Source organism: Mauremys mutica, chromosome 3 (assembly GCF_020497125.1).
Source record: "Mauremys mutica isolate MM-2020 ecotype Southern chromosome 3, ASM2049712v1, whole genome shotgun sequence".
Lineage (NCBI taxonomy): Eukaryota > Metazoa > Chordata > Testudines > Geoemydidae > Mauremys > Mauremys mutica.
This window is the reverse complement of record NC_059074.1, coordinates 172713461-172741390: the sequence shown is the minus strand read 5'-3', so window position 1 is coordinate 172741390 and position 27930 is coordinate 172713461. Positions and strand designations below refer to the sequence as shown.

The following is a 27930-nucleotide window of genomic DNA, read 5'->3' as shown; positions in this document are numbered from 1 at the left end:
CCGCTGCAGCAGCTATGTTTCTATATCCAAATTAGCTCGGGTATGTCTGCCAGAGGTGGAAATTACATCTCCAGCTGTAATGAAATTACATCTCCACCTGCTCAGAGGCAGGAGTAAGCACTTCCTCTCACTGCCTTTAGACATGTTTTCTGCAAATACTTGACAAGTAGCAAGTAGGTTTTGAATAGATCCTTTCCTCCCCTCATACAAGATCCGGGCAGCAAACTGAGAGACAGGTTATGTAACTAGCCCAATTCAGTGGCAATTACCTTTTGATTTTTTTTATCATCTGAATATCAAGAAACTGCATAAAATTTACATATACTGTATATTGAGCACTTTAAGTTTAATGTTCTAGGAACTTTCATTCTTAGTGCTTAATTTTGATTTCATATTTGGTCACTGAGTTATTTTGTATGTTAAAATGGGCCTATCGTGACATGAACAAACTCTTGACTTAACTAGCTGCTTGTAATTTTTTCTTTTGAGGTGCTCAGCACCCAAAATGCCCATTGAGATCAATGAGAGCTGCAGGTAAAATCAAGACAGTTCTTGTGGGTACCTAAAATAGATGCAGTTATCTTGATAGTGCCAGTCACTATTGGGTGATGCTACATTTTTAGAGCCCCAGGACTGCTGCTACTTTAAGAAAAAAAATGCATATCTTCTTAAAAACAAAACAAAAACAAAAACCCCAGCAAAACTTTGAATATTTATGCCCCCGTTCACCAAAAATTCTCTGTTTCACTCTAGTATTTTCAAGACTTCTGTCCTTTGCAGACACATTTGCAAACTATTTGTATATGGTTATAAATCCTTCCGGATATGAAGAAGGCACACGTCATTCTTTTTATGCAGTCATCAGAAATCTAGAGAGGACATTTAGGCTTTGGCTACACTTACACTTCAAAGCGCTGCCGCGGCAGCGCTTTGAAGCGCTAAGTGTAGTCAAAGCGCCAGCGCTGGGAGAAAGCTTTCCCAGCGCTGTCCGTACTCCACCTCCCTGTGGGGAATAACGTACAGCGCTGGGAGCCGCGCTCCCAGCGCTGGGGCTTTGACCACACTGGCGCTTTGCAGCGCCGCAATTTGCAGCGCTGGAGAGGGTGTGTTTTCACACCCTGCTGCAGCGCTGCAAATTTGTAAGTGTAGCCAAGCCCTTAGTCGTTTTAATAGAAAGAATGTAGATACTACATCTGAAGGTGTTTCCCATTAGATGTTTCAGGGGTTAACCCTTGATAACAGTAACCATACTGCCCTCTCTTTGAAAATTTCCACTTTTTCTAAGAGAAAAATTATTTTTTATTTTTGAGAGTAAATAGAATTTTTCACACCTTAGACGCGTGGCTGTCTTGGTAACATCTGCTTGGGAATTCTGTCTATTATTACTTGGTGCCTGAATTTGGTATATTAAAATGAAAATGCAATACAGTGTAAAAACTCTTACAGTACTGCTATAATGTAAACAAGCCTCCAGGAACTGGTTACAGTGGTTTCGGTTTGAATTTGCTTGGCTTTCTAGCCATACCTCCAGTTTCTTATCATTCCAGACAATGTAATGCATGGCTGGAAATAATACTTCACAATCGTCTTCTGTTTCCAAGAAGTCAGATTTCAGAGAGAAATTTTTATTTGAGGGGTAAAGGTGGAAAAATAGCAGTAGATTTGATGTTAAGACCTCTCTTGTTGACATTTTTGTTTCAAAATGTCATATTTGCCATAAATATTCTAAAATTGATTATATAATGTGTTTATCTCCTCTGCAAGGAATCCAAAGTCTCTGAATTTGTATTGATGTACATATAGGGTGTGATAGGTTAGATCAGAGGTTCTCAAACTGGGTGTCATGACCCCTCGGGGTCGCATGGTTATTACATGGGGGGTCGTGAGCTGTCAGCCTCCATTTCCCAACCCCACTTCGCTTCCAGCATTTATAATAGCGCTGAATATATTTTAAAAGTATTTTTAATTTATAAGGGGGAGGTCTCACTCAGAGGCTCACCAGCATAAAAGTTTGAGAACCACTGGTTTAGATTCTGTTAAAATGAGGTGGAGGATTTCTCTATAGATTTTAATTTATGTGGGCTGACTGGAGTTTAATCCAACTTCTCTATTCTTTAGTCCCAGACTTTTTTTTTCATACTGGTGTTGTTGTTTTTTTTTAGTTTGTGTTTATAGGTATTAACATTTCTTTGGTTTTAGGGATTGCGTGCTTGTTATGAATCCATAAGAAGAGGGTATTAGTTCATTAATTATACCAAATCACCTTTTAAGCTTATGCCAAAGGACTATATATATTCTGCAGCAAGTTTGACCCAAATACTGTAATAATAATAGGAGATATACTTATCTCCTAGAACTGGAAGGGACCTCGAAAGGTCATCGAGTCCAGCCTCCTGTCTTCACTAGCAGGACCAAGTACTGATTTTTGCCCCAGATTCCTAAGTGGCCTCCTCAAGGATTGAACTCACAAGCCTGGGTTTAGTAGGTCAGTGCTTAAACCACTGAGCTATGCCTGTAGCTAGACCATCTGGATTCTGGGCATATCACACTGTAGTAGTTTAGCGATTCTACATGGTATCTTCATAGTAGATTAAGTTTTATTGATTTAAGAAAGGAAAAAGAATGATGTAATCAGTAATATATCCCTTGTGTGTTTAATTTTATGTTAAATATTATTTGTTTTGCACGGCCACTGTGTTTTAAAATGTCAGTGTCCTGCACAGTTTGTACAGAAAATATGTAACCGTGCTGTAGAAATTGGCAGCTTGGTATGGGGACATTTTGACGCTTTTGGCAACTGGGAAGCAGTTTGAGATTGTGGGTTAAGCAATTAGTTGGATGTTTCTGCTAAAATAATTAGTGAAATAGTTAATGCTGACGTTTGAATTACCATCATTACTTCAGTTTACTCTTGATTCACATGTAGAAGATTTTCTTCACAACCATATAGGCTAGAAGCTCAATTTAAAAAAAAAAAAAGAAATCTTTGGAGCAAAATTCTGTGGCAAATCCTCTGCATATGCCTGTAGTTATAGATAGTTTGGGATTTTGGTATACTTTTTATGTGCCTACTGAAATTTTCCTGAACCTTTGCGTTTGAAAGTTTGTTTCCATCTAGGGATCATTTTTGCTGTGTTTACTCTATGGCCTGTGGCTAAGGCATGTTTTGTTAGCTGGGTACTGGATGGGGCTTTGCTGATGTTTGCCATGTGGTGATTTTACTCCTTGCATGGTGGTTTTTTTTGCTTATTTTCACTAAGAATTCATTTTTGCAATTCCTCCCTGTGATTTCGTAGATGCTAGCATGAATCTTTACAGCGAAGCTTTGCTAACGTTTGTTCACGCTGCTTCTTCTTTTTTTTTTTTTAAGTAGATCATGTGGTAGAAACGTTTTACAATTCTGCTTTTTTCTTCTAGTGGTTAATTGTTTAAAAAAATTCAGAACCCCTTTTAATCTGTCTAATGTATATTCTAATTAGTCTCTTTCCTACTATGAGATATGAAATACAGTTTTTGCTGTACAGAGGTGCTAACACAGTTTCCTGGCCAGGGTAGACGGTGTCTGTGTTTATAAAATGGTTTAAAAGGCTGTGTTAAAGCTTATGCTTAGTTTGATTTTATTCAGCGCCATAACTTGAGCTTTGCTGCTTTATTAAGTCTGGTCATTGGTTGAGCTTTGCTGATCATTGGCATAAACTGTATTTTATTTAATTTATGTGCTGGAAATCTGTTTTGAATCTTGTTGTTATGTAGGCTTATAAGGCTGCAAATACACTGGCAAAAATGGGACCTGAAATTTACCACCACGGTCCAATGGTGCAGCTTTCAGTTTCACTTGTAAAAGCGATTTAGTCACAGAAGTCGGATTCTGTGACTTCCAAAGACCTCTGTGACTTCAGCCAGCACCCATAGGGAACGGCAGGGTCCCGTGCTGCCTGTGGAGGCAGGGAGCTGTGGGGTACTCCCATGGCCCCAGGTGGAAAGAGCTGGCGGCAACAGGTGCACTCCCCACAGCTCCCAGCCACCGCGGATGGCAGCGGGGACCCCCGCCACTCCCAGGTGCCCTGGGCGGCATGGGGGACCCCCACTGCTCCTGTCTACCGCAGGTGGCAAGGGTAACCCCCCAGAGCTGTCTGCCTCTGTGGGTGGGAGAGAGGACTCCTGGAGCTCCTGGTCACCATGGGCGGTAGCGGGGGACCCTTGCAGCTCGGAACTGCCAGCAGAGGGGGAGCTCTGAGCTCTGAGCTCCCACGGGTGGTGGGGGCTCCTGGAGCTCCCAGCCTGCCCGCAGTTGCCCAGGCTCCTCATTTATCATAGATATTTTTAGTAAAAGTCAGGGACAGGTCATAGACTTCCGTGAATTTTTCATTATAGCCCATCACCTGTCCGTGACTTTTACTAAAAATATCTGTGACAAAATCTTAGCCTTAGTAATAGCATATGGTAGAAACTGTATTATAGTCAGGGTTGAAGTGGGCTTGGGCATTTTTACGACCATGTCTTATAATCCTGTTGTGAGCTACTACTTTGGGTTACACTCAGGTATTAATAAAAAAAATGAACACTTGTTGGCTAATTGAACATTTTGAGAAGAATAGGTTGTTATAGAACACTAACTGTTATTCTTTTTTGTCCCTTTTGCAGAATGACAGGGAGGGAGTTTTTCTCTCGGTTTCCAACCCTTTATCCTTTCCTCCTCCAGCAACTGGAAGTTGTAGCCAGGACTATGGACAGGTAAGAAGATAAGCATGTGGAATTCTACGGAATACAGTGCAATTTAAGGGTGAGGGCGAGGTGGATTTGATTTAAATCAAATTTAAATCACTAGTCAGGAAGGCTCGATTTAATCATGGATTTCTACATGAAAGTGCATTCTTGTTGGTTGTTATAACCTTAATACATATTCTTCACAACTCAGAGATAGATGTAGGTTTCATTTTTAGAAGGAACACACTATACATTTTTAAGTGATCTATTTTTAAAACTTTTTCATATTAGTTTTACAGCTATATCAGAAAATGAATGCTTGTTTGGTTATTTCATTTACCAAAGGTAATTGAAGCAGATATTTATGAAGTCACTGGGAGGTGAACTATCTCACATTCAACAGGTTAATCACTAATGTTTGGAGGAGTTTCTTGCCATGCTGTATTAGGAGGAGAACATCACATTTAAATTGTTTTATTTAACTAAAACAACAACATTAAATATTCTGGATTTTTTCTTCAACAACAAGCATAATATTTTAACAAAACAAGCATATAAATTTTTGAATTTAGTTAAACATTCAAGTTTTTTGAAATCAGGGTTGTTTCTGTTAAAATTGTTTTTAACTAAAATAGTTAAATGAAATATTAAAAAAAAAATTAAATCAACTATGTCAGCCAGGTCAACATGAGAAACTTAAAATATTGGCTTCTGCAGCTAACTCAGTCATCTTCACCTTCATTTTCCCGTTTGTTCATAATCTGGAAAAGCAAAACAAGCTTTCCTGCTTTTTCAGGTCCCAAACGATTTCTCAATTTGGAATGAATTAGTCTAAAGGAAGAAAATATTCTTTCTACACCGGCAGAAGAAGCTACTGCTGTTAAAAGTGAGATTAGCACTTCAGCAGTCTCTGAATCCAAGTGCCTAAGTGACTTCCACCACTTCACTGGTGTGATTTTTCTTTAAAACATCATCAGCAAACATGTATTTCTTGAATGGTTCACGCTTAGCTCTGAAGTTTATTATAGTTGGCATTATTGAAGGATGATTGCTGGATGTCCATGTCATAGCCAACTCCTCTTCTTCAGCAATTAAGTTTTGATCCTCGTACTGAGTATTGAGAATATTTGCAAGAAAATGAGCTGGAGATAGTGCTTGTCCCTTTCATTTTTTTAATGCTTGTAATTCAACTTTTTCATTACATATTTCTCTTTTTAAGATCTCACTCTATTTCTTCAAATTTCAACAGTGTCAGCAATAAAACAGCTATTTCCCTGCATTTTATTCAAGGCTACAAAAATAGGCTTCAGGGTACTCAGCATGTGTTCAACATTTCTCTTAAGCCCAATGTTGAGAACTTTGGCTGTGACAGTGCCATCTATTTTTTTCACAATTTTGTTCGCAAACTATCATCAGATTAGGCCAGTTCTTGATCTAGTGCTTAAAACAGTCCACTACTGAGTTCCATCACACGTCTTGTGGGAGAGTTAGCTTGGTTCCTCACACTTTTTTAAGAGCAGCTGCTGCAAAGTGGTTGTTACGGAAGTATTTTGCAATTTCAACATTAGCCTTTATTTCTGGAACATTGAAGTCTTTGGCTAGGAGGTGCATCAAGTGAGCACTGCAACCGTACGTTATTAGCTTGGGACTCTCTCTTCTAAATTTCTTCTCATCTTGGATATATTTGCAGCATTGCCTGTGACCAACCTGCATACTAGACTTTTGAATTTTTTTTCATAGTTTGTTATAGCTTTTACTGCTACTTCTTGTAAGTATTCTACTGTGTGTGCATTTCCTGATGTACCAATTGTTTCTTTAAGGAAGGCATTCCCTTCTTCTGTTGTCACACAAGCACAAACAACAGGATCATTGTGGACATTGCTCCACCCATCAAGACTCAGGTTAAGAATTTCACCTTCTAGACCTTTTGCACACTGCTCAATTTTTCTTTCATACACTTTATTCAGCAATTTGCCTGCGACATCTGCTCTGTTGTGTGGACTGTATCCTGGTCTTAATGACTGAACCATATTAATGAATGTGGGTTCTCAATCATACGGAAAGGAGTTTGTTGTATAAACAAACTGGGCAATTTTTTCATCAATTACCTCTTTTTGTAATCTGCTGGTTCTCATCTCAAACTTATCTATGATTGTTTCTGGATGATGGAGTGTTTTTTTTTCTTTTTGCTACAGGTGATATACTGTGGCTGTGTGACATACAGGATGTGACTGAAACACTATCATTGGCAAATAATTCTGAAACTATAGAAAATGATGGTGATCTTGAAGGTGGATAGTCTTCAGAATCCTGTATGTTGAAGATGGATTCTCCTAAACAAAATAAGTCAATGCAGTTATTTAATTATTATTACCATACTGCTCGTTTAGTAGAATGAGCAGTATTCACAGCAGTAGAACTCGTTGCAGTCACTGACAGTCAATACTACTTTAAAGGTGAAATTGTAAAAGGAAGATCTGCCTATTTCATCTATTTATTTTTTATCACAACTGCATCTAAAATGATAGTACCATAGAGTAACAACTATATTTTTTGCTCAAACATGAGAATTCAAGAATAGTCCAGAAGGAAGACAGGCAGTCCTTAAGAAAGAAGTATGAAATAAAAAAGTTTACCAACCTGAAGATCCTGCATGTTCAGACATGTTCCTGTCATCATCTTCAATGCAGCTTCCTCCTGAGAAGGAATACTTCTCATGATGTTGTTTCATTCTGGTAATCAGGCCTTGCATTTCTTTGTTGCACTGTTTGCATTTTGCACGCATGCCTGTCTTACCCACAGGTAGAGGAACTTCATTAAAATATTCCCAAACTGGGTCTCTTTCATGGCCTGCTGCCATTATAGGTTTTCCCTTCTAGTGAGAGAATGGTATGGTAGATCTCAAATCAATGAAGGTTACACTCAAAAAGACCTCAAAACTTCTGGAATATGCCACTGAAACAGTTTCACTTTTGTTTCTGCTGCCTGTCTCTCCCTTATCACATTTATCTCCAGACTTCTCCTTGTCCAGATCTATTCTGCCCCCAACAATCTTCTATTCATTGAACTTTTTGAAACTTTGTACTTTTAGAGAGAGGTAAGGGATTGACTCTGTGTACACAAATTTTCAGAGGGACAGTAGGGTTGAGGTCTGTTATTTCTCACCTCTATATACTATTTATTTGTATAAAAACATTGTTGCTGTTAACAAGCATGTTCTTTCTGGAGTCACAAATTCATAGTTTGAGAACTGCAAAACTAAACATCTCTGATGGTATCTTCCAGACTGAGCACTGAGTCCCATTGTGTAGATAGAAAGATTAACCTAAATAATCTATACAGAAGCCCCTGGAACCCTCTAAAATTGGGTCCCTAATCCATGAACTACTGGAACTCATTTACAAAACTTTTCTTAAACATTACATGAATATATTGTCTCATACTATATAATTAGAATTTATAATCCCTATTCCATGATGAGGTATCTTTGAGCTATAATGTATCTTAATTAAAACTATCTTTAGATAAAATGCTTTTTGAGGAAAAAACTTATCTAAAAAATCCGATTTTTTGATTTTTTTAAAAAAGAAATCATTGATTTTTATCCACCCTGGGTGAGTGGAAGTGAGTTAGAGGTACTGTTCTGTTGATGTATTGTTAGTAAGACTTTGTCCCTTTCTCTCCCTCAGTGGCTGTTCAAGGGGCACTGTTGTAAAAGAGTAGTGTGTTAGAAGGGGAAAAGTTTAGAAGGATTATCAGGCAGGGCTAGAAGCAGATGGGGGCCAGTTCAAGAGAATGTCACTGCATTATCCTTCCTGCTGACTGCAAGAGTGAGGGTATTTATATCCTATGCATCCCTGGAGATGCCCTCTTTACTAGGATTGGCTGGCTGCACCTACCCATTCAACTATGAATTTGGCAAAAGAATTGAGTTCCCTCATGACCTGCTGTGGGCGTTGTTTGACAGAAAGCATCCCTTAAAGGGTGTGTGGGATTCCTACATCTAAGACATTGGGGAGGCGACCCTCCTCCTTTTCCTATTCCCCTTTAATGGAGCTGAGGGTTTGGGGCTCCTATTACCGGAACTGAGGGGAGCCAATTCCTCTCCTTTCTGCACTGTACAGTTGTTGCTAGGTACTCCCAGATAATTTAAGTGAATAAAGTTGTAGCCTCATTAAACTACATCCATTGCCTCCTGTATTTCTTCTGGTGTGGTTGAACAATAATATTTAAAAATAGAAGCCTAAAGTTGGACTCCATATCCATATTTAGGCAACTAAGGGTGGGATTTTCAAAAGCACCTAAGTGACTTACAAGGACAAATCCCACTGAAGTCTAAACATGGATTTTAGCTCAGCTTTAGGATTCTACTTTTGAAAATGTTGGCCTGCAGCTTGTTTTTCCAGTGCCTATTTCATTGGACACCTGATCTGGATTGGAATCTTTGCGTCCTACTGAAATTCATATATAGTTATTATTTGTATTGCAGTAGCACTCAGAGATTCCAAACAAGATCAGGAATCCACTGAAGTAGGCACTGGATAAACAAGCTACAGGCCAATATCGTCAGAAGCAGAAGCCTAAAGTTGGGCTAAATCCAAGAGCGTATTCCATAGTGCTATAAGTGGTTATTTTAGAACACTTTGAAATACACTGAGTTTTAAGGAAGTTGAAGAAAGCACTATTTGTTTTAGTCTGTAACTGTTTATCACTGTTGGCATTGCTCCACTGAAAATTAAAATCATATCCTCTAGTAGGGGCAATTTTATCCTCTAGTGAGTGTGATTTTAGCGTACCACAACAAGGAATATCTAGCTGTCAGAAAACAGTCCGCAGTGCTTAACTGTTATAACAAATTGCCTTACACACTCTTGTTTGTTATCACCATTACAGTATGCTCATATTCAAATAACACTTTATATTATGCCCCAAAAAACTAAGATAAAGAATGTTAAGATTGCAAAGTGAAGCACTCACAAGTTAGGAAATGCCCGATTAAGGTTGCTTGTGCAATTTTAATTCAGCTTCCCTGTGACTATGTATTATGATCTAAGTTCCCTGTAAGCTGCGTGGCCGTGCAGCAGCCTATTTAGTGCTGTGCAGGTGTCCAGGGAACCTGCTCGGGGACCTGCAGCAGCTGGGGCACCCCTCCACCAGCCCCAACTCTGCTGCAGTTGGGGCGGCTGGGCCTGGCCCCACATGTGGCCCAGCCCGGCCCCAAGCACAGCTGGGGCACACGTCCCCAGCTCGGACCCAGCCCTGGCCCCGACCTGCTGGGGCTGGAGAAGGGGCGCCTATCCTGCTCCTGCGGTGGGGAGAGGTGCCTTCCCCCCCCTCAGCCCTGATGCTGCAGGGCAATAGAGCGCTGGGGGGAGTCCTCTCCCTGCAGTAGCCCCAGAGCACCCTCCTGCACCCCAAACCCCTCACCCCCGGCCCCACCCCCTAGAGCCCGCACTCCCAGCAGGAGCCCTCACACCCCTGCACCCAACCCTCTGCCCCAGCCCTGAGCCCCCTCCCACACTCCGAATCCCTCGGCTCCACCCCCACCACATGAAATGTAGTCTTTATTATTTATGTCTTTAATTACACAATCATGTACTATTTTTTTTCACAGACCTTTTTTTCCTCATTCACTCAAGCTTTATTTGCCGTACACTATTCAAACCCTGCTCTGAATACAAAATTGTTTATTTCTTCACAGGCATTGCTGTGGTGCTCTTGCCACAGTATCTGAGTGCCTCACAAACTTTAATTAATTTATTTTTCCAACCCCCTGTTAGATTAGCTGGTATTATTTTCCCTATTTTCCGAAAAGGGGGAAACACTTGAAACACTTTGGGCTTGATTTTTCAGAGTACTGAGCATTTTTATAGCACAATTCTTCTTCGAGTATTGTCCCTATGGGTGCTCCACTGAAGGTGTGTGTGCATCCCTACGCTGCTGATTGGAAAATTTCAATAACATTCCATCTCACCTGCACACATGCAGCTCCCCGCCTGCCATGAGGCTAGCCAGCATATATGGATTTCCTCCTCAGTTTCTTTTCAACCGCCCTTGCTAGTACTAAGAGCTATTCGTTCACGGATCGTTAACTCCCTATAGTTTTGTAAATTTTGGCTTCCCTTGAAGCCTTTTTCTTTTAGTACCTTGTTTGTTTTCAGTTGGCCATGCCAAAAAAATAAAAATAAATAAAAGAAAAAGAAGAAAGGGTTTGCCTCCTGCCAACTCCGGTGGGGTGGCCCCCCCCCCAGACAAGGGTATGCCTGGCTCTCCTGCAAAGAATCCATCCCAGTGACAGATGGACATTTGCAGTGCATTTGCTGCCTGAGGGAAAAACACAGTCCACAAAAATGTGATTGGTGCCAGCAGTTAAAACCCAGGTCCAGGAAGGACAGAGAGTTAAAGCTTGAACTCCTGCTCATAGTCTGCCCTTCAACCTCCAGACTGCTGGTGAGAGCTATCGCCGCAACCTTCTACACTGAAGGCAAGTGATACCAAGGAGATGAGCCACTCACTCAAGACCACTAAGAGAAGGTCTGTGAGTCCCCATAGTGAGCCGCAATCAAGGCGGAAGCAATCTCTGGCTCCATTGGTATCATCGGTACCAACGGCGCCAATGCTATCTAGAGGTGGTACCCAGGGCACACGGTACTGAGCCGACAGAGCAAGTCAATTGTCCATGCCTGTAATCGGTTGAGCCGGGGCTCGACCCTCCTGAGGGCAGGAGGGGAGCCACACCGACTCACTCCACGTCTTCTGTGGAACTGTCTGAACAATAGTAAACAGTGTTTAATCAATGAGCTCAAGCCCTTTGTGGCAGGGGCTGAGCAGTAAACAGTACACTAGGCTCAGGCCCTTTGGAGCAGGGGTTGAGCAGCAAACAGTACAACAGCTCAGACCCTTGGTTGCAGGGGCTGAGCAGCAAACAGTATAATGGGCTCAGGCCCTTTGGAGCAGGGGCTGAGCAGCAAACAGTACAACAGCTCAGGCCCTTGGTTGCAGGGGCTGAGCAGCAAACAGTATAATGAGCTCAGGCCCTTTGGAGCAGGGGCTGAGCAGCAAACGGTACAACAGCTCAGGCCCTTGGTTGCAGGGGCTGAGCAGTGAACTAACAGTAGGCGTATAGGCCCAGGTCCTGATACCTGGGTGAGGGGGAAAACTGCCACCCATGAGTGGGGTGGCAGGGGGGACACAGGCCGGCCCACTCCACTGTGTCCCAGCCCGGGGCCCTAACAGCGGCTATCACTGCCGCTGGTCAGTGGGGTCCTGACCGCAACACACTGACATCAGGACCTCTGCGTCTGCAGCCTGACAGGGGTCGGCTACCCCCGGGCTACTTTCCATTTCCCCCTCAGGGCCTACCTCGTTGGCTGCATCGGATCCAGGCCAGTCAAGCTGCATAGGCTCCTCGGGACCAGGGCTCGGCGGCAGGTCCGGTAGTTCCTCCGGGAAGTCCGGCCAGGCGTGCTCAGGCGGCTCCTCCGGGTAGCAGCAGGCCAGGGGGAGCCCCGGCGGCCCCTCTTCATAGTGGGCGCGGGGGAGTTCCAGCGGCTCCTCCGGGTACCGGTCACGGGGAAGCTCCGGTGGCTCCTCGTCGTAGTGGGCACGAGGAAGCTCCGGCCAGTCAGGACAGCTGCCTCGGGTCCTGGAGGGTTCCCAGTCAGGAACTCCCGCTGGCACGTCTGCTCTCGGCGGTGGCTGGCCCCCCACTGAGCTTTGGCGGCCGGCTTTTCTACTTCCTGTCCCGCCCCTTGACTTCCGGGGGGCGGGGACTGGTGGTGGTAGCTCCGCCCACTTGGGTGTCTGGGAGGGAGCTCCCTCTGCTGGGCAGGAGGGGAGCCACACCGACTCACTACAATGCCCGTCAGGTCTTTGGGCACAAGAAGTACTGGTACCACATGGGCATGAAAAGCATGGAAGATCTGCCCCAGGGAACATCGATGTGGGCATCGGTATCGGCACTGACCCCTGGTGCACGTGGCACCAATGGACCATATGACTAGATCCATGTCTCTGTCTCCGGTACAAGTCTCTTGGCACTGACAACCACCGGCACTGATATTGTGTGTACCGGCAGATCTCTCAATGTCTGATGCACCGGACTCGCCCCTACTCAGTGCCAGGGCTCCGGTGCCAAATTCTCCTAGAGCATTGGATTCAATGACCTCTCCATGCTGTGCACCACCTTTCTCTTCATCAGAGTCAGATTGTGAGGAAGAGGACTTGGGTTCCTACCACTCATCCTACCCACCATACTGGTCCCAATTTCATCATGGACACCAGGCATACTGCCCGCCTGACTCTCAACCTCCATGGTACCAGCCTCCAGACCCCTACCCTCAATGGCCATATTGGGACTCCTGGCGGGCCCAGAGGCAACAAGACTCCCAGGCTCCTAGTGTGGCATACCAGCAGGCAAGGAGACACCCTTCTTCAGCTGTGGTGTCAAAGGGTTTGGAACCTCCTGAGCAACTGGGAGAGGAAGTTGAAGCTGAGGCAGAAAGAGAAAGCACCCCTCAAGCTCGTCTCTCATCGTCCTCACCTGATGAGACGGTGATGCCCCCTCCGCCATCCATGGCAGATTATTTTAAACCATTCCAGAATTTAGCTCAGAGGGTGGTAGAAGTCCCGCAGATACAACTGCATGAAGTGACTGAGGCTCACCACACACTAGTGAATATTCAACACTTTTTTACTTCTGCCAGAGTGCTTCTGCCAGTTAATGAGGTGTTCCTGGATCCTGCTAGAGTTATATGGCAGACCCCTGTGTCCATCCCGCCAACATGCTAATGGGCTGACAAAAGGTATTATGTGCCAGTGAAGGACATAGAATTTTTATTTTTGCACCCACCTCCAAATTCCATTATTGGGGATGCAGTTAATTCTAGGGGGCCACCAATACCAGTTTAAATCCACCCCGTATAACTGAGATGGGAACCGCTTGGACCTGTTTGGCAGAAAAGCGTATTCATCATCCATTCTTCAGTTCTAGATGGCTAATTACCAGGCCTTGCTGGCCAAATGTGACTACCAGAACTATGTGAAACTGTTTATTGATCAGTTCCTGGACTCCCACAAAGACCAATTTATGGCCATAATTAACGAGGGTGTTAATTCGCTGATGGCGAAAACGTCTCTCCAGTCTGCATTGGACCCAAAAATGAGAAACACACAGTTAGTGCCCAACTGTGAATATTTTGGTTTCGGTGATTTGCCTAACATCACTTGGGAACTCTGTGGCACACATAGGGATAGAATCCAGTTCTCCAGGGCAGCATTTAGCTGCCTTGATTATGAGAACATCCTTTGTCTTTGTGCAATACCTTGCTTTGTTCACTACACACCTTCCAGCTTCTTTAACAGGTGGGGCAGGGTTCCTACAGACAGCAATGCTCTTCATTACACAACCCTGCCTTTGCAGAGTGAGGCATTGGTCCTCAGAAAAAATAGTATGTGATCATGTAATTAAAGACTGTAATATTAGGTTGGAAGGATTATTTTTACTGGTAAATGTCAATACACGTCAGTTTCACCATGAACACACAAACTGATGAAAAAAATTTCCATCAATAGTGATCAAAATGTACAGTCAGAACAATTCTGCTTGAGAATTTACTAGATTTTGATATAAGGATATTTACTTTGTATATTTTGACACACAATGTTGACAATATATGTTTTAGTGAGGATAAAGGTTTAACTTTTTGAATCTCAACGTTTATTGTCATGAGACACAGCTGAAAATTTAAATAGATAAAAAGAGGAAAAAATGCTAAAAACAAAAACAAAAAAGCACTTGAATTCTGCCAAACCTAGAGTATGTCTACACTACAAGAGTAGTTCGATTTAACTTAGGTCGAATTTGTGGATTCGACCTGATGAATTCGAACTTGTGTATCCACACTAAGGACACTAATTCGACTTTGTGAGTCCACACTAACGGGGCAAGCGTCGACATTGGAAGTGGTGCATTCTGGGCAGCTATCCCACAGTTCCCGCAGTCCCCGCTTCCCATTGGAATGCTGGGTAGAGCCCCCAATGCCTTCTGGGGGAAAAATGTGTCGAGGGTGGTTTTGGGTAACTGTCATCATTCAACCGTCACTCCCGCCCTCTCTCCTTGAAAGCGCCGGCGGGAACTCTGTTCGCGCACTTTTCTGGTCAGTGACAGCGCGGACGCCACAGCACTGTGAGCATGGAGCCCGCTGCGATCATCGCTGCACTTATGGCCGTTGTCAACTCCTCGCACCTTATCGTCCACCTCTTCCACAGTCAGCTGCTGAGAAATCGGGCGAGGAGGCTCCGGCAGCGCGGTGAGGACGTGAAGTGTGAGAGTGGCACAGACCTCTCACAAAGCACGGTACGCCGCGCCGTGGAGATTATGGTGGCAATGGGTCACGTTCATGCTATGGGACGGCGATTCTGGGCCCGGGAAACAAGCACGGACTGGTGGGACCGCATTGTGCTGCAGGTCTGGGATGAATCACAGTGGCGAAACTTCAGGATGCGTAAGGGCACTTTCCTTGAACTGTGTGACTTGCTGGCCCCTGCCCTGAAGCGCCAGGACACCCGGATGCGAGCAGCCCTGAGTGTGCAGAAGCGAGTGGCCATAGCCCTCTGGAAACTTGCAACGCCAGACAGCTACCGGTCAGTAGCGAACCACTTTGGCGTGGGCAAATCTACCGTGGGGATTGCTGTGATGCAAGTAGCCCACGCAATCGTTGAGCTACTGCTCTCAAAGGTGGTGACCCTGGGAAACGTCCAGGTCATCATAGATGGCTTCGCCGCGATGGGATTCCCAAACTGCGGTGGGGCTATAGATGGCACTCATATCCCTATCCTGGGACCGGCCCACCAGGCCAGCCAGTATATTAACCGAAAGGGCTACTTTTCAATGGTGCTGCAAGCACTGTTGGACCATAGGGGACGTTTTAGCAACCTCTACGTCGGGTGGCCGGGCAAGGTTCATGACGCGCGTGTGTTCAGGAACTCTGGTCTGTTTAGACGCCTGCAGGAAGGTAGTTTCTTCCCGGACCACAAAGTAAGTGTTGGGGATGTGGAGATACCTACAGTGATCCTCGGGGACCCAGCCTACCCGCTAATGCCCTGGCTCATGAAGCCCTATACAGGCGCCCTGGACAGTGACAAGGAGCTCTTCAACTACCGGCTGAGCAAGTGCAGAATGGTGGTGGAGTGTGCTTTCGGACGTCTCAAGGGGAGATGGAGGAGCTTACTGACTCGCTCGGATCTCAGCGAAACCAATATCCCCATTGTTATTGCAGCTTGCTGTGTGCTCCACAATCTCTGTGAGAGCAAGGGGGAGACCTTTATGGCGGGATGGGAGGTTGAGGCAAATCGCATGGCTGCTGATTACGCTCAGCCAGACACCCGTGCGATTAGAAGAGCCCAGCGGGAAGTGCTGTGCATCCGGGAGGCTTTGAAAGTTAGGTTCCTCAGAGAGCAGGGTAACCTATGACTGTCCAGTCTCTTTACAGAGAAGCTGAACCTGCCCCTGTTTCAGTTACTATTGACTTTTTTCAGCGGTTACATACCCCGTTCACCAGGTTTCCCCCCTTCCAACAGACGTTTAAAAATAAAGTTATTGGAACATTTTTAATTAACAAAGTTTTCTTTACTAACGAATTCTCGTTCAAGGGTTCTAACAGGGACGCAGACTGTGGTGGGTACGGTGCGCAGTGATGTACAGACCGCTTCTACACTCGAGGACTGACAGGCTCCTGCTCCTACAGTGGTCTCTGGGGGGAGGACGGTTACCGGAGGGTGTGCAGGAAGGGGTGGGTTTGCAGGAAGGGGTGAGGGGTGTGTGGGAAGGGTGAGTAGGTGTGGGGGGATGATGGCTCTGGCTGGGGCTCAGGGCATCGGAGAGGTTCATGGCTAGGGTGGAAGGGCATGGTAAGGGCAGCCTGCCTTGCCATTTGTGGATGCCAGGCGCTCGGACCCTGGGGCAACATACACCTCCCAGACTGACCTGGGGCAGCAGACACCTCGCAGAGTGACCCGGGTGCCTAGTGACTGCACTCTGTGTGTGACCTGCTGTTGATCCTGCCCCCATGTCTGTACCCTGTTAATGGTGGCTGTCCTATGCAATTAACAAACCCCTCCCCCCCCTTCACACAAAGTCTTCTGCAAAGTAACATGATGGAAACAGTAATGAACAGCAAACTATTTTTAATACTCAACTACACAGTTGGGGGATGAAACTGGGATTTGGGATCGGGTGAGCCAGGAAGGCAAGCAATTCTCATACTTTAGGGAATGAGAGCTGTTTGGTACATGAGCGCTCTGCTGGGGTGGAGTGACAGTTTTCACGGCCCCTAGTGCCCCTCCTTCTTGTGATTTTGGGTGAGGGGGGGACAGGACTTTGTGGCGGGGGAGGGCGGTTGCAGATACAGTTCAGGGGGGCTCTCTGCTCCTGCCTGCGGTCCTGCAGAACATCCACAAGGCGCCGGAGCGTGTCCGTTTGCTCCCTCATTAGTCCAAGCAGCGTTTGAGTCGCCTGCTGATCTTCCTGCCGCCACCTGTCCTCCCGTTCGCTGTGTGAGCGCTACTGCTGAGAGAGGGTCTCCCTCCACTGGCTCTGCTGGGCCGCCTCGGCTCTGGAGCAGGCCATCAGTTCAGCGAACATCTCGTCCCGAGTCTTTTTCTTTCGCCGCCTAATCTGCGCCAGCCTCTGTGAGGGGGATGCCGGGGCAGTTCGGGAAAGAGCCGCAGCTGTGTGATGGGAAAAAGGAAGTGATTTCCTTGCAAAGATACATGTTTGCGAATACTGAACACAGTCTACTCAGTTTCTGTGAACAAGACCATACAGGGCACCTAATCTCATGTGCTCTCAGGACAAGTTCGAATTTTCGGCATTCGCTTTCATTGCCTGGGGTCTTGCGGGGCAGGACAGCAGAATCTGTGTAGCAGCCAGGCCTGGTAAGCCGTAAACTTTAGGCTGCTTAACAGTTAATGGATAGCAGTGCCCTCCTGCTGCAGGCAATCTGGAAAGCATAAAGTCTGACCCTGTTCCAGCCCCTCGCGGCTGTCCCCGGGAAAGATCCCTGTATGCTTTTCCTCTGCAGCCTACAACACGTGGCTGTTAAACGACGGTCATTGTTATGCAAAGGAAAAGTCAAGCATTCACAATAGTAACATTAAAGTAATTCCCCTAATTAGATGCAGCAGTCGCCGAGCGAGATCACCCTGAGGCGGGTCTCCAGGAGAAACAGAGAGCGCATGCTGCGTGAATCCCCGCACAGACCAGGGCCCTATGCTGCCATGCTGGTCGAGGCGATGCTCCCATTATACCTCCTGATGGCCTGGCGCGGAAGAGTGTGCTTCCACGGAGCACCCAACAAGGCACCTCTCCCCAGGAACCTCCTGCGGAGGCTTTTCGAGTACCTCTCAGAGAGCTTTGTTGAACTGTTCCAAGAGGATTTTTGTTCGATCCCTATATGCATTGACCTTCTTTTTATATAGTTTTTATTCCTGTTTTGTTAAGAAATAAATGTTTACATGTTTATAGCACTTACCGACTGATCCTTCCCCTGATTCGGAGTCCGGGTTAACGGCCGGGGAGGGTTGGTAGGGGATCTCTGTGAGGGTGATGAAGAGATCCTGGCTGTCGGGGAAAGCAGTATTGTAACCGCTGTCGCCTGCCTCGTCCTCCACAAACCCTTCCTCATCTTCCCCATCGGCGAACATCGCCGAGAAACTGCCCCTCGACACTATCCAATCCTCAGAGTCCACGGTCACTGGTGAGGCAGTGGTGGCAGACCCACTGAGAATGGCATGCAGTGCCTCGTAGAAGCGGCATGTCTGGGGCTGGGCTCCGGAGCGTCCGTTTGCCGCTTTGATTTTTTGGTAGCCTTGTCTCAGGTCCTTGATTTTCACGCGGCACTGCGTTGCATCCCGGCTGTATCCTCTGAGTGCCATGGCTTTGGAGACCTTCTCGTAGGTCTTTGCATTCCGTTTTTTGGAGCGCAGCTCCGAAAGCACAGACTCATCGCCCCACACAGCGATCAGATCCAAGACTTCCCGGTCAGTCCATGCTGGGGCCCTCTTTCTACTCTGAGATTGCATGGACTCCTCTGCTGGAGAGCTCTGCATCGCTGCCAGTGCTGCTGAGCTCGCCACGACGTCCACACAGGAAATGAGATTCAAACTGGCCAGACAGGAAAAGGAATTCAAATTTTCCCGGTGCTTTTCCTGTATGGTTGATCAGAACATCTGAGCTCGGACTGCTGTCCAGAGCGTCAACAGAGTGGTGCAGTGTGGGATAGCTCCCGGAGCTAGTAAGTTCGATTTGCATCCACACCTAGCCTAATTCGACATAGCCATGTCGAATTTAGCGCTACTCCCCTCGTCGGGGTGGAGTACCGAATTCGAACTAAAGAGCCCTCTAGGTCGAATTAAATGGCTTCCTGGTGTGGACGGGTGCACGGTTAATTCGAATTAACGCTGATAAATTCGAATTAAAGTCCTAGTGTGGACCAGGCCCAAATCATAGTGCATAAGCAGACAAATTAAGTTTGCATGTGCAACTTTAGTTCTGGCATTTCCTAATTTTTAAGTATTTGAATTTGGAACATTAATAATGCTTTTTAATGTGTTTTTGCATGTAATTTCCTAATTAAAAAAACCTGAAGAAACAGAATTTCTGTCATGTGGAACAATATTGACCTCAGCTTGGATCACGAGCTAGATTCGGACCTTTAGATCTGTACCACAGGCCTCTACCATTTGAACTAACAGAGTAACTTGTAGCATTTGTACGCTATTAACATTTATGAGGGCCAGCCACTAGAAGTAGGTCTGACACACAGTTTGCCAGTGGGTTTAACAGCTATTTGCTGAGAGCAGAAAAATGTAGAGACTCAGTACTCCTAGGTTCAGTTCCATGTTCTGGAGGGGAATGTGTTCCACTCCTATGGCCAGGGTTCTTGCTCCCCACCCCCCAGAGCCTATCGACTCCCCTTTGCCTCACTCCTGCTTTCCTCTCCCTCTGCTCTTATATACACACCTACCTCCATCTGCCATGCTCCCAACGCCCACAAATCTTCTGGTTTTTACATTTGTAAATCCTTAAATGTATTGAAATAAACTACGCCAACATGAGCACATTACATCATTATAACTGCATCTGTACTAGTTGATTGCACCAATTTAGTTGTATCGGTTTCTACATCAATATGGTTAAATTGGTATAAAAACTGATTACACCTGCCTTAAAGCCTTTCCACTGAACAATCTTAACTGATCTTTTGCATGTAATAGCTTGGCATGTTAGTTGTTTTGCCTGTCGGATTTAATATCAAAATATGCTTTATAGTTGTCTTTAGTTTTTAACTTGGGCTATACAGACACCAGCATTCCAAAGTAAAACCTGCAGGACACCACATGCTAGTTTTCCTGCCTATCTGAAGATAGATGTATTTTGTTCTCATGCTTTCATATTGTATTGATCAAACTTTCTCAATTTCCCAATTCATTGGGAAGTGTTACCTGTTCAGTTTTTTAAGTCAGGTTAGACAATAAGTATGTAATGTAATGCACCAACTCTTTTGCCAACCTCTTCTGTTTCTTTTTTGTACTTCATCTTATTTTCCTAGAGTTGGTATATATAAAAAGGGATTTGATTGATTCACTGAGCTATCTGGGTGTCTCACGCATGCATTTGAAATGAAATAACTCCTATCATGTGTAGGGCCCTATATTTAAAGGTTGAAAGTTTATTTTTTTTTTTTTTTTTAAAGAGGAATAGTAGAAGGATGTGTAATTTACTTAAATCTCTACTTTGCAACAGCAGCAAAGAATCCTGTGGCACCTTATAGACTAACAGACGTTTTGCAGCATGAGCTTTCGTGGGTGAATACCCACTTCTTCGGATGCCATCTTTGGCATCCGAAGAAGTGGGTATTCACCCACGAAAGCTCATGCTGCAAAACGTCTGTTAGTCTATAAGGTGCCACAGGATTCTTTGCTGCTTCTACAGAACCAGACTAACACGGCTACCCCTCTGATACTTTGCAACATTTTCTGATATACCAGGGCCAATTATTGGTGTTAGCAGACATGTTTAAGGATAATGTCTTTAACCAGATACCTCTTAATTTTTTTCATTTAGTGAAACTGGTGAGTTGAAGCTCCATCCAAGTTTGTTTCTTTTGCTTTTGATCCTGGGCAAGCTGTATCCTTCTCCAATGGATGGCACTTATTCAGCTCTCAGCATGGGACCGTTTGTTCCTTTTATTATGAGGTGAGGTACATATTTCAAAAGAATTTTCTACGCTTACTAGAAAACATTCTCTGGTGTTTTTTTCATATGAAGAGAAGCATAGTTTTTTAATATACTTTTCAGCATATTTCAAAATGCTTTGTAAATGTGTTAGTTACCATTTAGTTGAAATAACTCATGAAAAAAACTGTTACTTTAATAGTTGTTTGCAGTGTTTTTGTAGCCATGTTGTGTCCCAGGATATTAGAGAGACAAGGTTTATGAGGCAATATCTTTTATTGGACTAACTTCTGTTGGTGAAAGAGACAAGCTTGTGAGCTACACAGCTGAAAAAGAACTCTGTGTAGCTCACAAGCTTGTCTTTCACCAACAGAAGTTGGTCCAATAAAAGCTGTTATCTCACACACCTGGTCTTTGTTACTCTGATACTATATTAGATCAAAGTTCTTGATTACATTTTAATACCTATTTTATTTTCACTGGGTTAAGAAAAAGACTAGGGTAAACAAATCTCATGCCAGTCACTGCAGGGATCAGAGACACTTTCCTCTCATGTACAGCATTGCGCAATTAATTGGTTAGCTGCATTGTGGGTTTTTTTTAACTTTCATCTGAAGCATGATGTATGGTATGGTCCCTACCAGAGACTGTACACTAGAATTGATGGATGAAATTGATTGACTATGCTGTGATCGGGAGAGTAAGTCTAATGCTGCTGATCTTTAAGAAGAATGTTTTCAACTCCTGTGGAATGGATTTAGATGTTCATTTCCCATAAAAAATTATGGGAGTTATATATTTGATCTGCTGTGCATGGTGTGGGAAACATAATGCTAAAAAAATTAATTGCTTCCATGTGGAGAGAGAATTATGGTTTTTTTTTTTGCTCTTGGGTAATATGGTGAAAGAAAACAGGACTGGAGGTTGGGAAAGAAATTAGAATAGTTCTTAAGTACAGAGGAGGGCTTAAATGCCCTACCAGCTATGGGAAAATAGATTTTACAGTCCAAAATATTACTCCTTAAGCTTGGAAAGTTCATTATTAAATCTATTAGAGCAGTAAAAGAAGTTAAACATGTTTCTGCCCCAAGTCTTGTGATCATTATTTAAGCTGCTATTTACAGTGGAAAACAATAGTAGCTCTGCCTGTTTATCTCTCAGCAGATATGACCCCACACCTTCTAAAGCATAGTGTCTTGTATACCACGGCGTTGCTCAGCGTTTGTAGGAATAAACTCAATTTACCATATACTGTTTCTAAAAACAAGAACTGAAATAATAGAAGTTTATCTAAAATGTTTCTACCATTCCTGAATCTCAAATGTTTATCTATAGATCCATCTAGAGGGGCATTTATTAGTTAGGTCATTTAAGCTATATTCTGCCTTCATACCATATGCTACTTCACTGGAGTTTTATATATGGTCTAGAGTAGAAAACAGTGCCTGTCAAACATTCATTTATGCTATTTTTTCAGTTTACCTATTCTGTTTTTCATGTTCAATCTGCATTCTGATTGGTTACTCTTAGTGAGAATGTAAGCAACATAAAGCTTCAGCATTGCTGTCCTCCTTAACAACTGCTGTGAACATTTTTTGGACCTGTCAGCATTAAGCCTTTTCACAGAGATGTTATGGAACAAATAAAATATATTTGAATAAAAAACTCAAGACATTAAGAGATCTATATCACCAGGGACTTGCCTTCCTTAACTCCTATCGACTACAAGGACGGCTGTAATACCAGTAGTGAGGAGAGCAAAGAGATTTGTTTTTAAGATTTTCTTTCTGTTGAACATGGGCAATAAATTAGTTACACTTTTAACAAATTGGTCTAAGGCTAGAAAAAAGTAGTGACATCTTTCAGAAAGCAAGTTTCATCAGGCTTTGAGATGTAAATTTCCTGTCTGATACTTAGCAAATTGCTGACTTTTTACAGTTGTCTGGAGCTATACTGAAAACACTGTAGCCTTTTTAAAAAATCACATTGTGTTCAACCTGACATTCTTGATTGCGTATCATTATATAATTTTTTTTTAATGTACGTAAACAATGTGGATGCATTGATAATTAGTTCATTTCAACCTCTGTGTGCATTATCTGTGATTTACAGAGGTGAATCACCTAGGGAAGGATACTTTAATTCCTTCCTTTAAATTTTCCCCTTGCACAAGGGCAAATGAGCCAAAGTAAAAGTACCTCTTTTCTGAATATTTCTGATTCCTTTTAAGATTGCAGGTGCCAGTGAAGATTGTTGTGAAGTAATTCTAAGTGAGGATCAAAGAGAAAGTATAGTACCAAAGGATGTTAATCAACAATATACTAAACCAGCATACGTTAGTCATCCTTTGAATCTCCCCATGTAGATATATTCATCTATCTATATCTATATATCTCTATAGATGAATGTGTGTGTATATAATTACTTGGCAATCCAATACAATTATAAAATGTAATTGCTATATTTTATACATCATATAGTTTTATATGATTTCAAGTTCCGTAGAGCTTGAATAGAGGATAGATATTATATATGCAGCGAGAGACAGAACAGTATAACGTAGCTGATCTTTATCCCTACACACAATAAAGTGGCATTCATTTATTGATCTGAGAGAATGAACTGAGTACTTAGTGTGTTTGCAAGAAAACAGGCAGCTCCCTTAACAATACTGTACTTGCTTGGAAGATTTCTAATTAGGCTTTTGAACAGTTTCAGTTAGCTAAAGTGGAATTTTCCATCTAGTGGGAGTAGAGTTAAGGTCGCTCTGACCGTGCTGAAATGAATTGCACAATAGGAGTAGGATTAAATGCTGCAAGGACAAATCTCGGTCTCCCTGTAATACATATACTTTCTACTCCCTGCTAAACTAGGACATTTGATTGCCTATCTACATTTCTATTAAAAGTACTTGGTTTTTTTCCTCCAGATGTTTTATTTGGAAGAGAACACATTGATTCACAACTTATCATCTCACTTTTTAAGATATTTGAAAGAAGTTGTTTTAGAGCTAGATATGTCTGACGTACTGATTACTTTTTAGCATGATGGAATGTTCAGAATGTTTTTGATTAATGAGGGAGGTAATCTGGAGGTGACATTTTAACTATAAAACGAAAACACTTCAAAAAAAAATTCTTAGCTGTTAAAGTGATCCAAATTTTAATGACGCTTGTATCCATGCCCTCCTCAATGCAACGTTATTCATGAAATGCTTAATATTGTTGGCTGAATTCTCCGTGGGAATAAATCAGTGTTCCTGTGGAATGGTGGTGAGACTCTAGCCCTCTACTCTTAAGGGCAGGTTTCAAAGCAGAATCATGAGTAATATAAATCATTAAAGGAAATGCATTCTGTGGAGAAAGTTTCATTAGAAATACAGAAATCTTGCTAAGAATTTAATATTTTTTAAATGTCACTATTGCTACATCATGCGAAATCTGTGATTGGATCTTTCTATTAAAGCACATATTATAACAGCTTAAAGGGTTGGAAAACCCCATAAAAGAAAATCACACATGCCGTTTTATTTTTGAAAGTGTGGTGTAGTTCAGAGAACAGCTAGTCCTTGTTTCTGCTTTACCTTTGTCCAAGTATTGCTCTACTACATTTTGATTTTGAACATAAAGTATAGTAAGCTTGGAGAAAGTGTAGAGGAAGAGGGTGCCTGACTCGAATACAGAGGAGAGGAATGCTAGTCTGGGGATGGGGAGAAGTAGTAGTTTGTGACTGAGAACTGGGGGTGGGGGGTGTTGGTGGGAGAGGCAAGTGAGACTGGAGGCATATGGCAGTGGAGGGGTGCAGGAGAAAGCGAGAAAAACAGGGACGGATAGTTATCAGAGTGGTGGGACAAGGAGACAGGGACTGGGAACCAGGGTGGGAAGCTGCAAGCCAGCGCAGGAGGAGGAAGACCGAGTCAGAAAAGTCCTAGGTGTGGTATAAAAACCTAAATAAAGAGGTACTTGTAGGTGGGCCTGGGAAAATAGCTCCAAGATCTATGCATATGTGAATCGAAACCTTTACTAAGAGGGTGCTACGGGTCTTCAGGATTAGTGACTGAACAGGGCCTACATTGCAGGTCTGCAGCTTGCCTGGAGGATGGGGGTGGAGCCCCTCCACTAAAGCTTGATTACTTGCATTTTATGAAGTGTGTGTGAGAGACGGGCTCTTTCACATTAAGGGTATGGCTGCTAGAGGTTACTCTTTCCAATTTGAGATAGTTAATCTGTGTCAACTGGAAATTAGTTATCAGGATCGCACCCTATTAGTCTGGATACTCCACAAACATTTGTTGCAGGTTTGTGGCCTCAGTTAACTCAGGTTTTTGAAAAAACAAAACAAAACCCTGTAATATAGATGTACGCTATGTGGTTTGCGCTACAGCTGCAGTATACTTACATAATTTAATATTCCAGAAATTAACTACATTCTGAACTGTATTTATCCAAAAAATAGACTGTAAGCAGGAAATAGGTAGCTGTTTTTAAACTAAATTAGACTAGCACAGAGTATTTTGTAGGTATATTGAACATGATTAATTTAGGAGTGAGCTGCAAGCTTGATACAAGAGATCTGGTTCTTTCCAGTTAACAGTCTAAAAGGAGGTTCACTCCCAAGAGTCCTATCAAAAGCTGTTCAGAGATTAATTAGCTTTGTGTGTGTCTGAGCCAATATTTGATAAACTATTTTAAGCAACATGACGGTATTACTGAAATATTGTCTTGTGTATTGAAATACGTATTTGTTCTAGTTCTGGTAGAAATACTAGCGTGAATAGTAATGTATTATAGTTAATACTGAATATAATTGTTTATGGGCTAGGACAAGTCAAAGCTTACCTTGACTGATGTTTACTTGAAGTTTAAATAGAATCCCCTTCACTTGTGCCTTGTTGATGGTTTGTATATAGAATGAATTTCCTCTTAATGGGTTTTCTGATCAGTAAAATATTTTTTCTGATGTTGAATAACTTTCACCATAAAGATATGTAATCAATTTGTTCCCAAAACACAGATTTTTTTTAACATTATAGGTATATATGCCATAATTATGATTGTAGCGCCTATGAGCCCAGCCATGGACCAGCTCTCGTTCGCTAAGTAATGTTCTAACTGTACTAATTGTGCTGACTTGCAGTTAACTAATTTGTCTCCCCAGTTGTTTTTCACTTCACTAACTAACAGCTGCCATTCCAATGTAACTACTTTGTCTCACTATATCACCTGTATTTCTCTATCCTTCTCCAGGCTTTTCCCTTCATCTATCCCCACCACTCACCTTCCCAAATTCCCTCTATCTTCTCTCCTGTCTTCATCACTCTGTTCACCTCAATTCCATACATGTAAGGGGAAAGCTATCACAATGATAATTAATAGCTATCACTTCTGAACAATAAATTCAATTACTTTTAAAAACCATGGAGCCTCCAGGATGCCCATACAAAGCCTATAAGCTCATTGTAACCATTGTGTTACCATCCCTGTAACCCATTATTGTAAACCACTTATTTTGTTAAGCTTGGTTGTATGAATGTGTGAGTAAGGATTTGCAGGATTGAACACTTGAATTGTAAACTTGTTAGAGGAGTCCAATTTTCAGAAGTTTTGAGCTTCCATAACTCTCATGGACTTTTTAATTCCATGTGAAAATGAGAGTGGCTCTTATTTATCTAAAGGAACTATATGGCTCTCTAAATATTAATTTTTGTTACTTTTCATAAACACTCTTCATTATTTTTAAAAGGAAATTATGGTGAATCTTCACTAGCAAGTGGTTAATTTTTTTCTTTGTATTTAGAGAAACTTAACCTCCATAGCCAGCTTGTATTGCTTAGATAGCATTATCACTCACATCAGTAACTTATGGTAAATTGTTTTTTCAGTAAGTGCCTGATACTGCTCCCGTTGAAGTTAGTGGCAAAACTCTCATTCACTCCATAGGGACCAGGTCTGGGCCCACAATGAGTAACAGAGCAACAAATTCAAAATGTAAAATGAAAAGTGTTTGTAAGGCTATAAAGTACACAGTCAATATTTTCAAATTTAGGTACCTAAAGTTAGACTCCTAAATTTGTTTTTAGGTACCTAAATAGCATTGGCTTGATTTTCAGATATGCTAAGTACTCACAGTTTCCTTTTGAACTCCACAGCTACATTAAAAGGAGGAAGCTACATAATCTCAGAGAAAAGTAAACTAGTGCAGATCTTGTCCTGTCCTGAGATATCTACAGTACATTTTTTGAGATTCTATAATTTTATTGAAAACTTCGTTAGTAACTTTATTTAGGAAAAATATTTCTGCAAACATTTTTGGTGTCTTAGATATTGTAATTGAAAAATATTCCTTATTTATTTATTTACTTTGTTTAAAAAAAAAAAGAGATTCTCTGATTTTGTTTTCTTCCTTATGTGCAGTTGCTTATGTTGACTTAACTATTTTGTCCTGTATTTGACTGGTACAGTATTTAACTGACTTTCTCACCTCCAAACCCTAGTACCCCTTTGAGAAGTGGCCAGTGTAGATTGCTACAGAGCTGTGTAACAATGTGGCTCTCTCTACCTTACAGCCTTTTTCATTTTGCTTTATTTTAGCATATTATGGCACCAACAGGAAACTTGATGCCAAAAACCTGCCTGATTGCAACTGCCAATGCTATGAGATAGAGATTTTATCAACAACCAACAGAAATTTCTGTTGGGATAAACGTTCAGCGTGATATGAAGGGAAATACACTTGTTGAAGCCAGTTTTACATTAATACAACTGTTGTGAGTTACTATTGTTAATTTAAAGTCTGTCCCTAAGTCTCTGTGTTAAAATGTAGACATCCTCCTTTTTTGTTTGTTTTTTATATTAGCTGGTCCATATGATTGGTTTAAGTTGTAGTTGGCTGGAATTATTTTTAGTATTTGGAATGTGAATGATGCAAAAATATTAGAAATATTCAGTTCTTGCTAAGGAAGCTCGTTGGGCCCATTTGTCATTTTA

At 42.7% G+C, this 27930-nt stretch overlaps 1 protein-coding gene across 2 annotated transcripts in view; it reads left to right on the top strand.

The window, feature by feature from the left end:
• Positions 1-27930, top strand: part of THADA (THADA armadillo repeat containing) — a 338022-nt gene that overhangs the window by 115934 nt on the left and 194158 nt on the right. For both annotated transcript variants that reach the window (XM_045011459.1, XM_045011458.1), the window contains 2 exons: positions 4645-4734; positions 20834-20965. In XM_045011459.1, coding sequence (XP_044867394.1) covers positions 4645-4734; positions 20834-20965 — 222 coding nt within the window. The remainder of the gene's footprint in view (positions 1-4644; positions 4735-20833; positions 20966-27930) is intronic.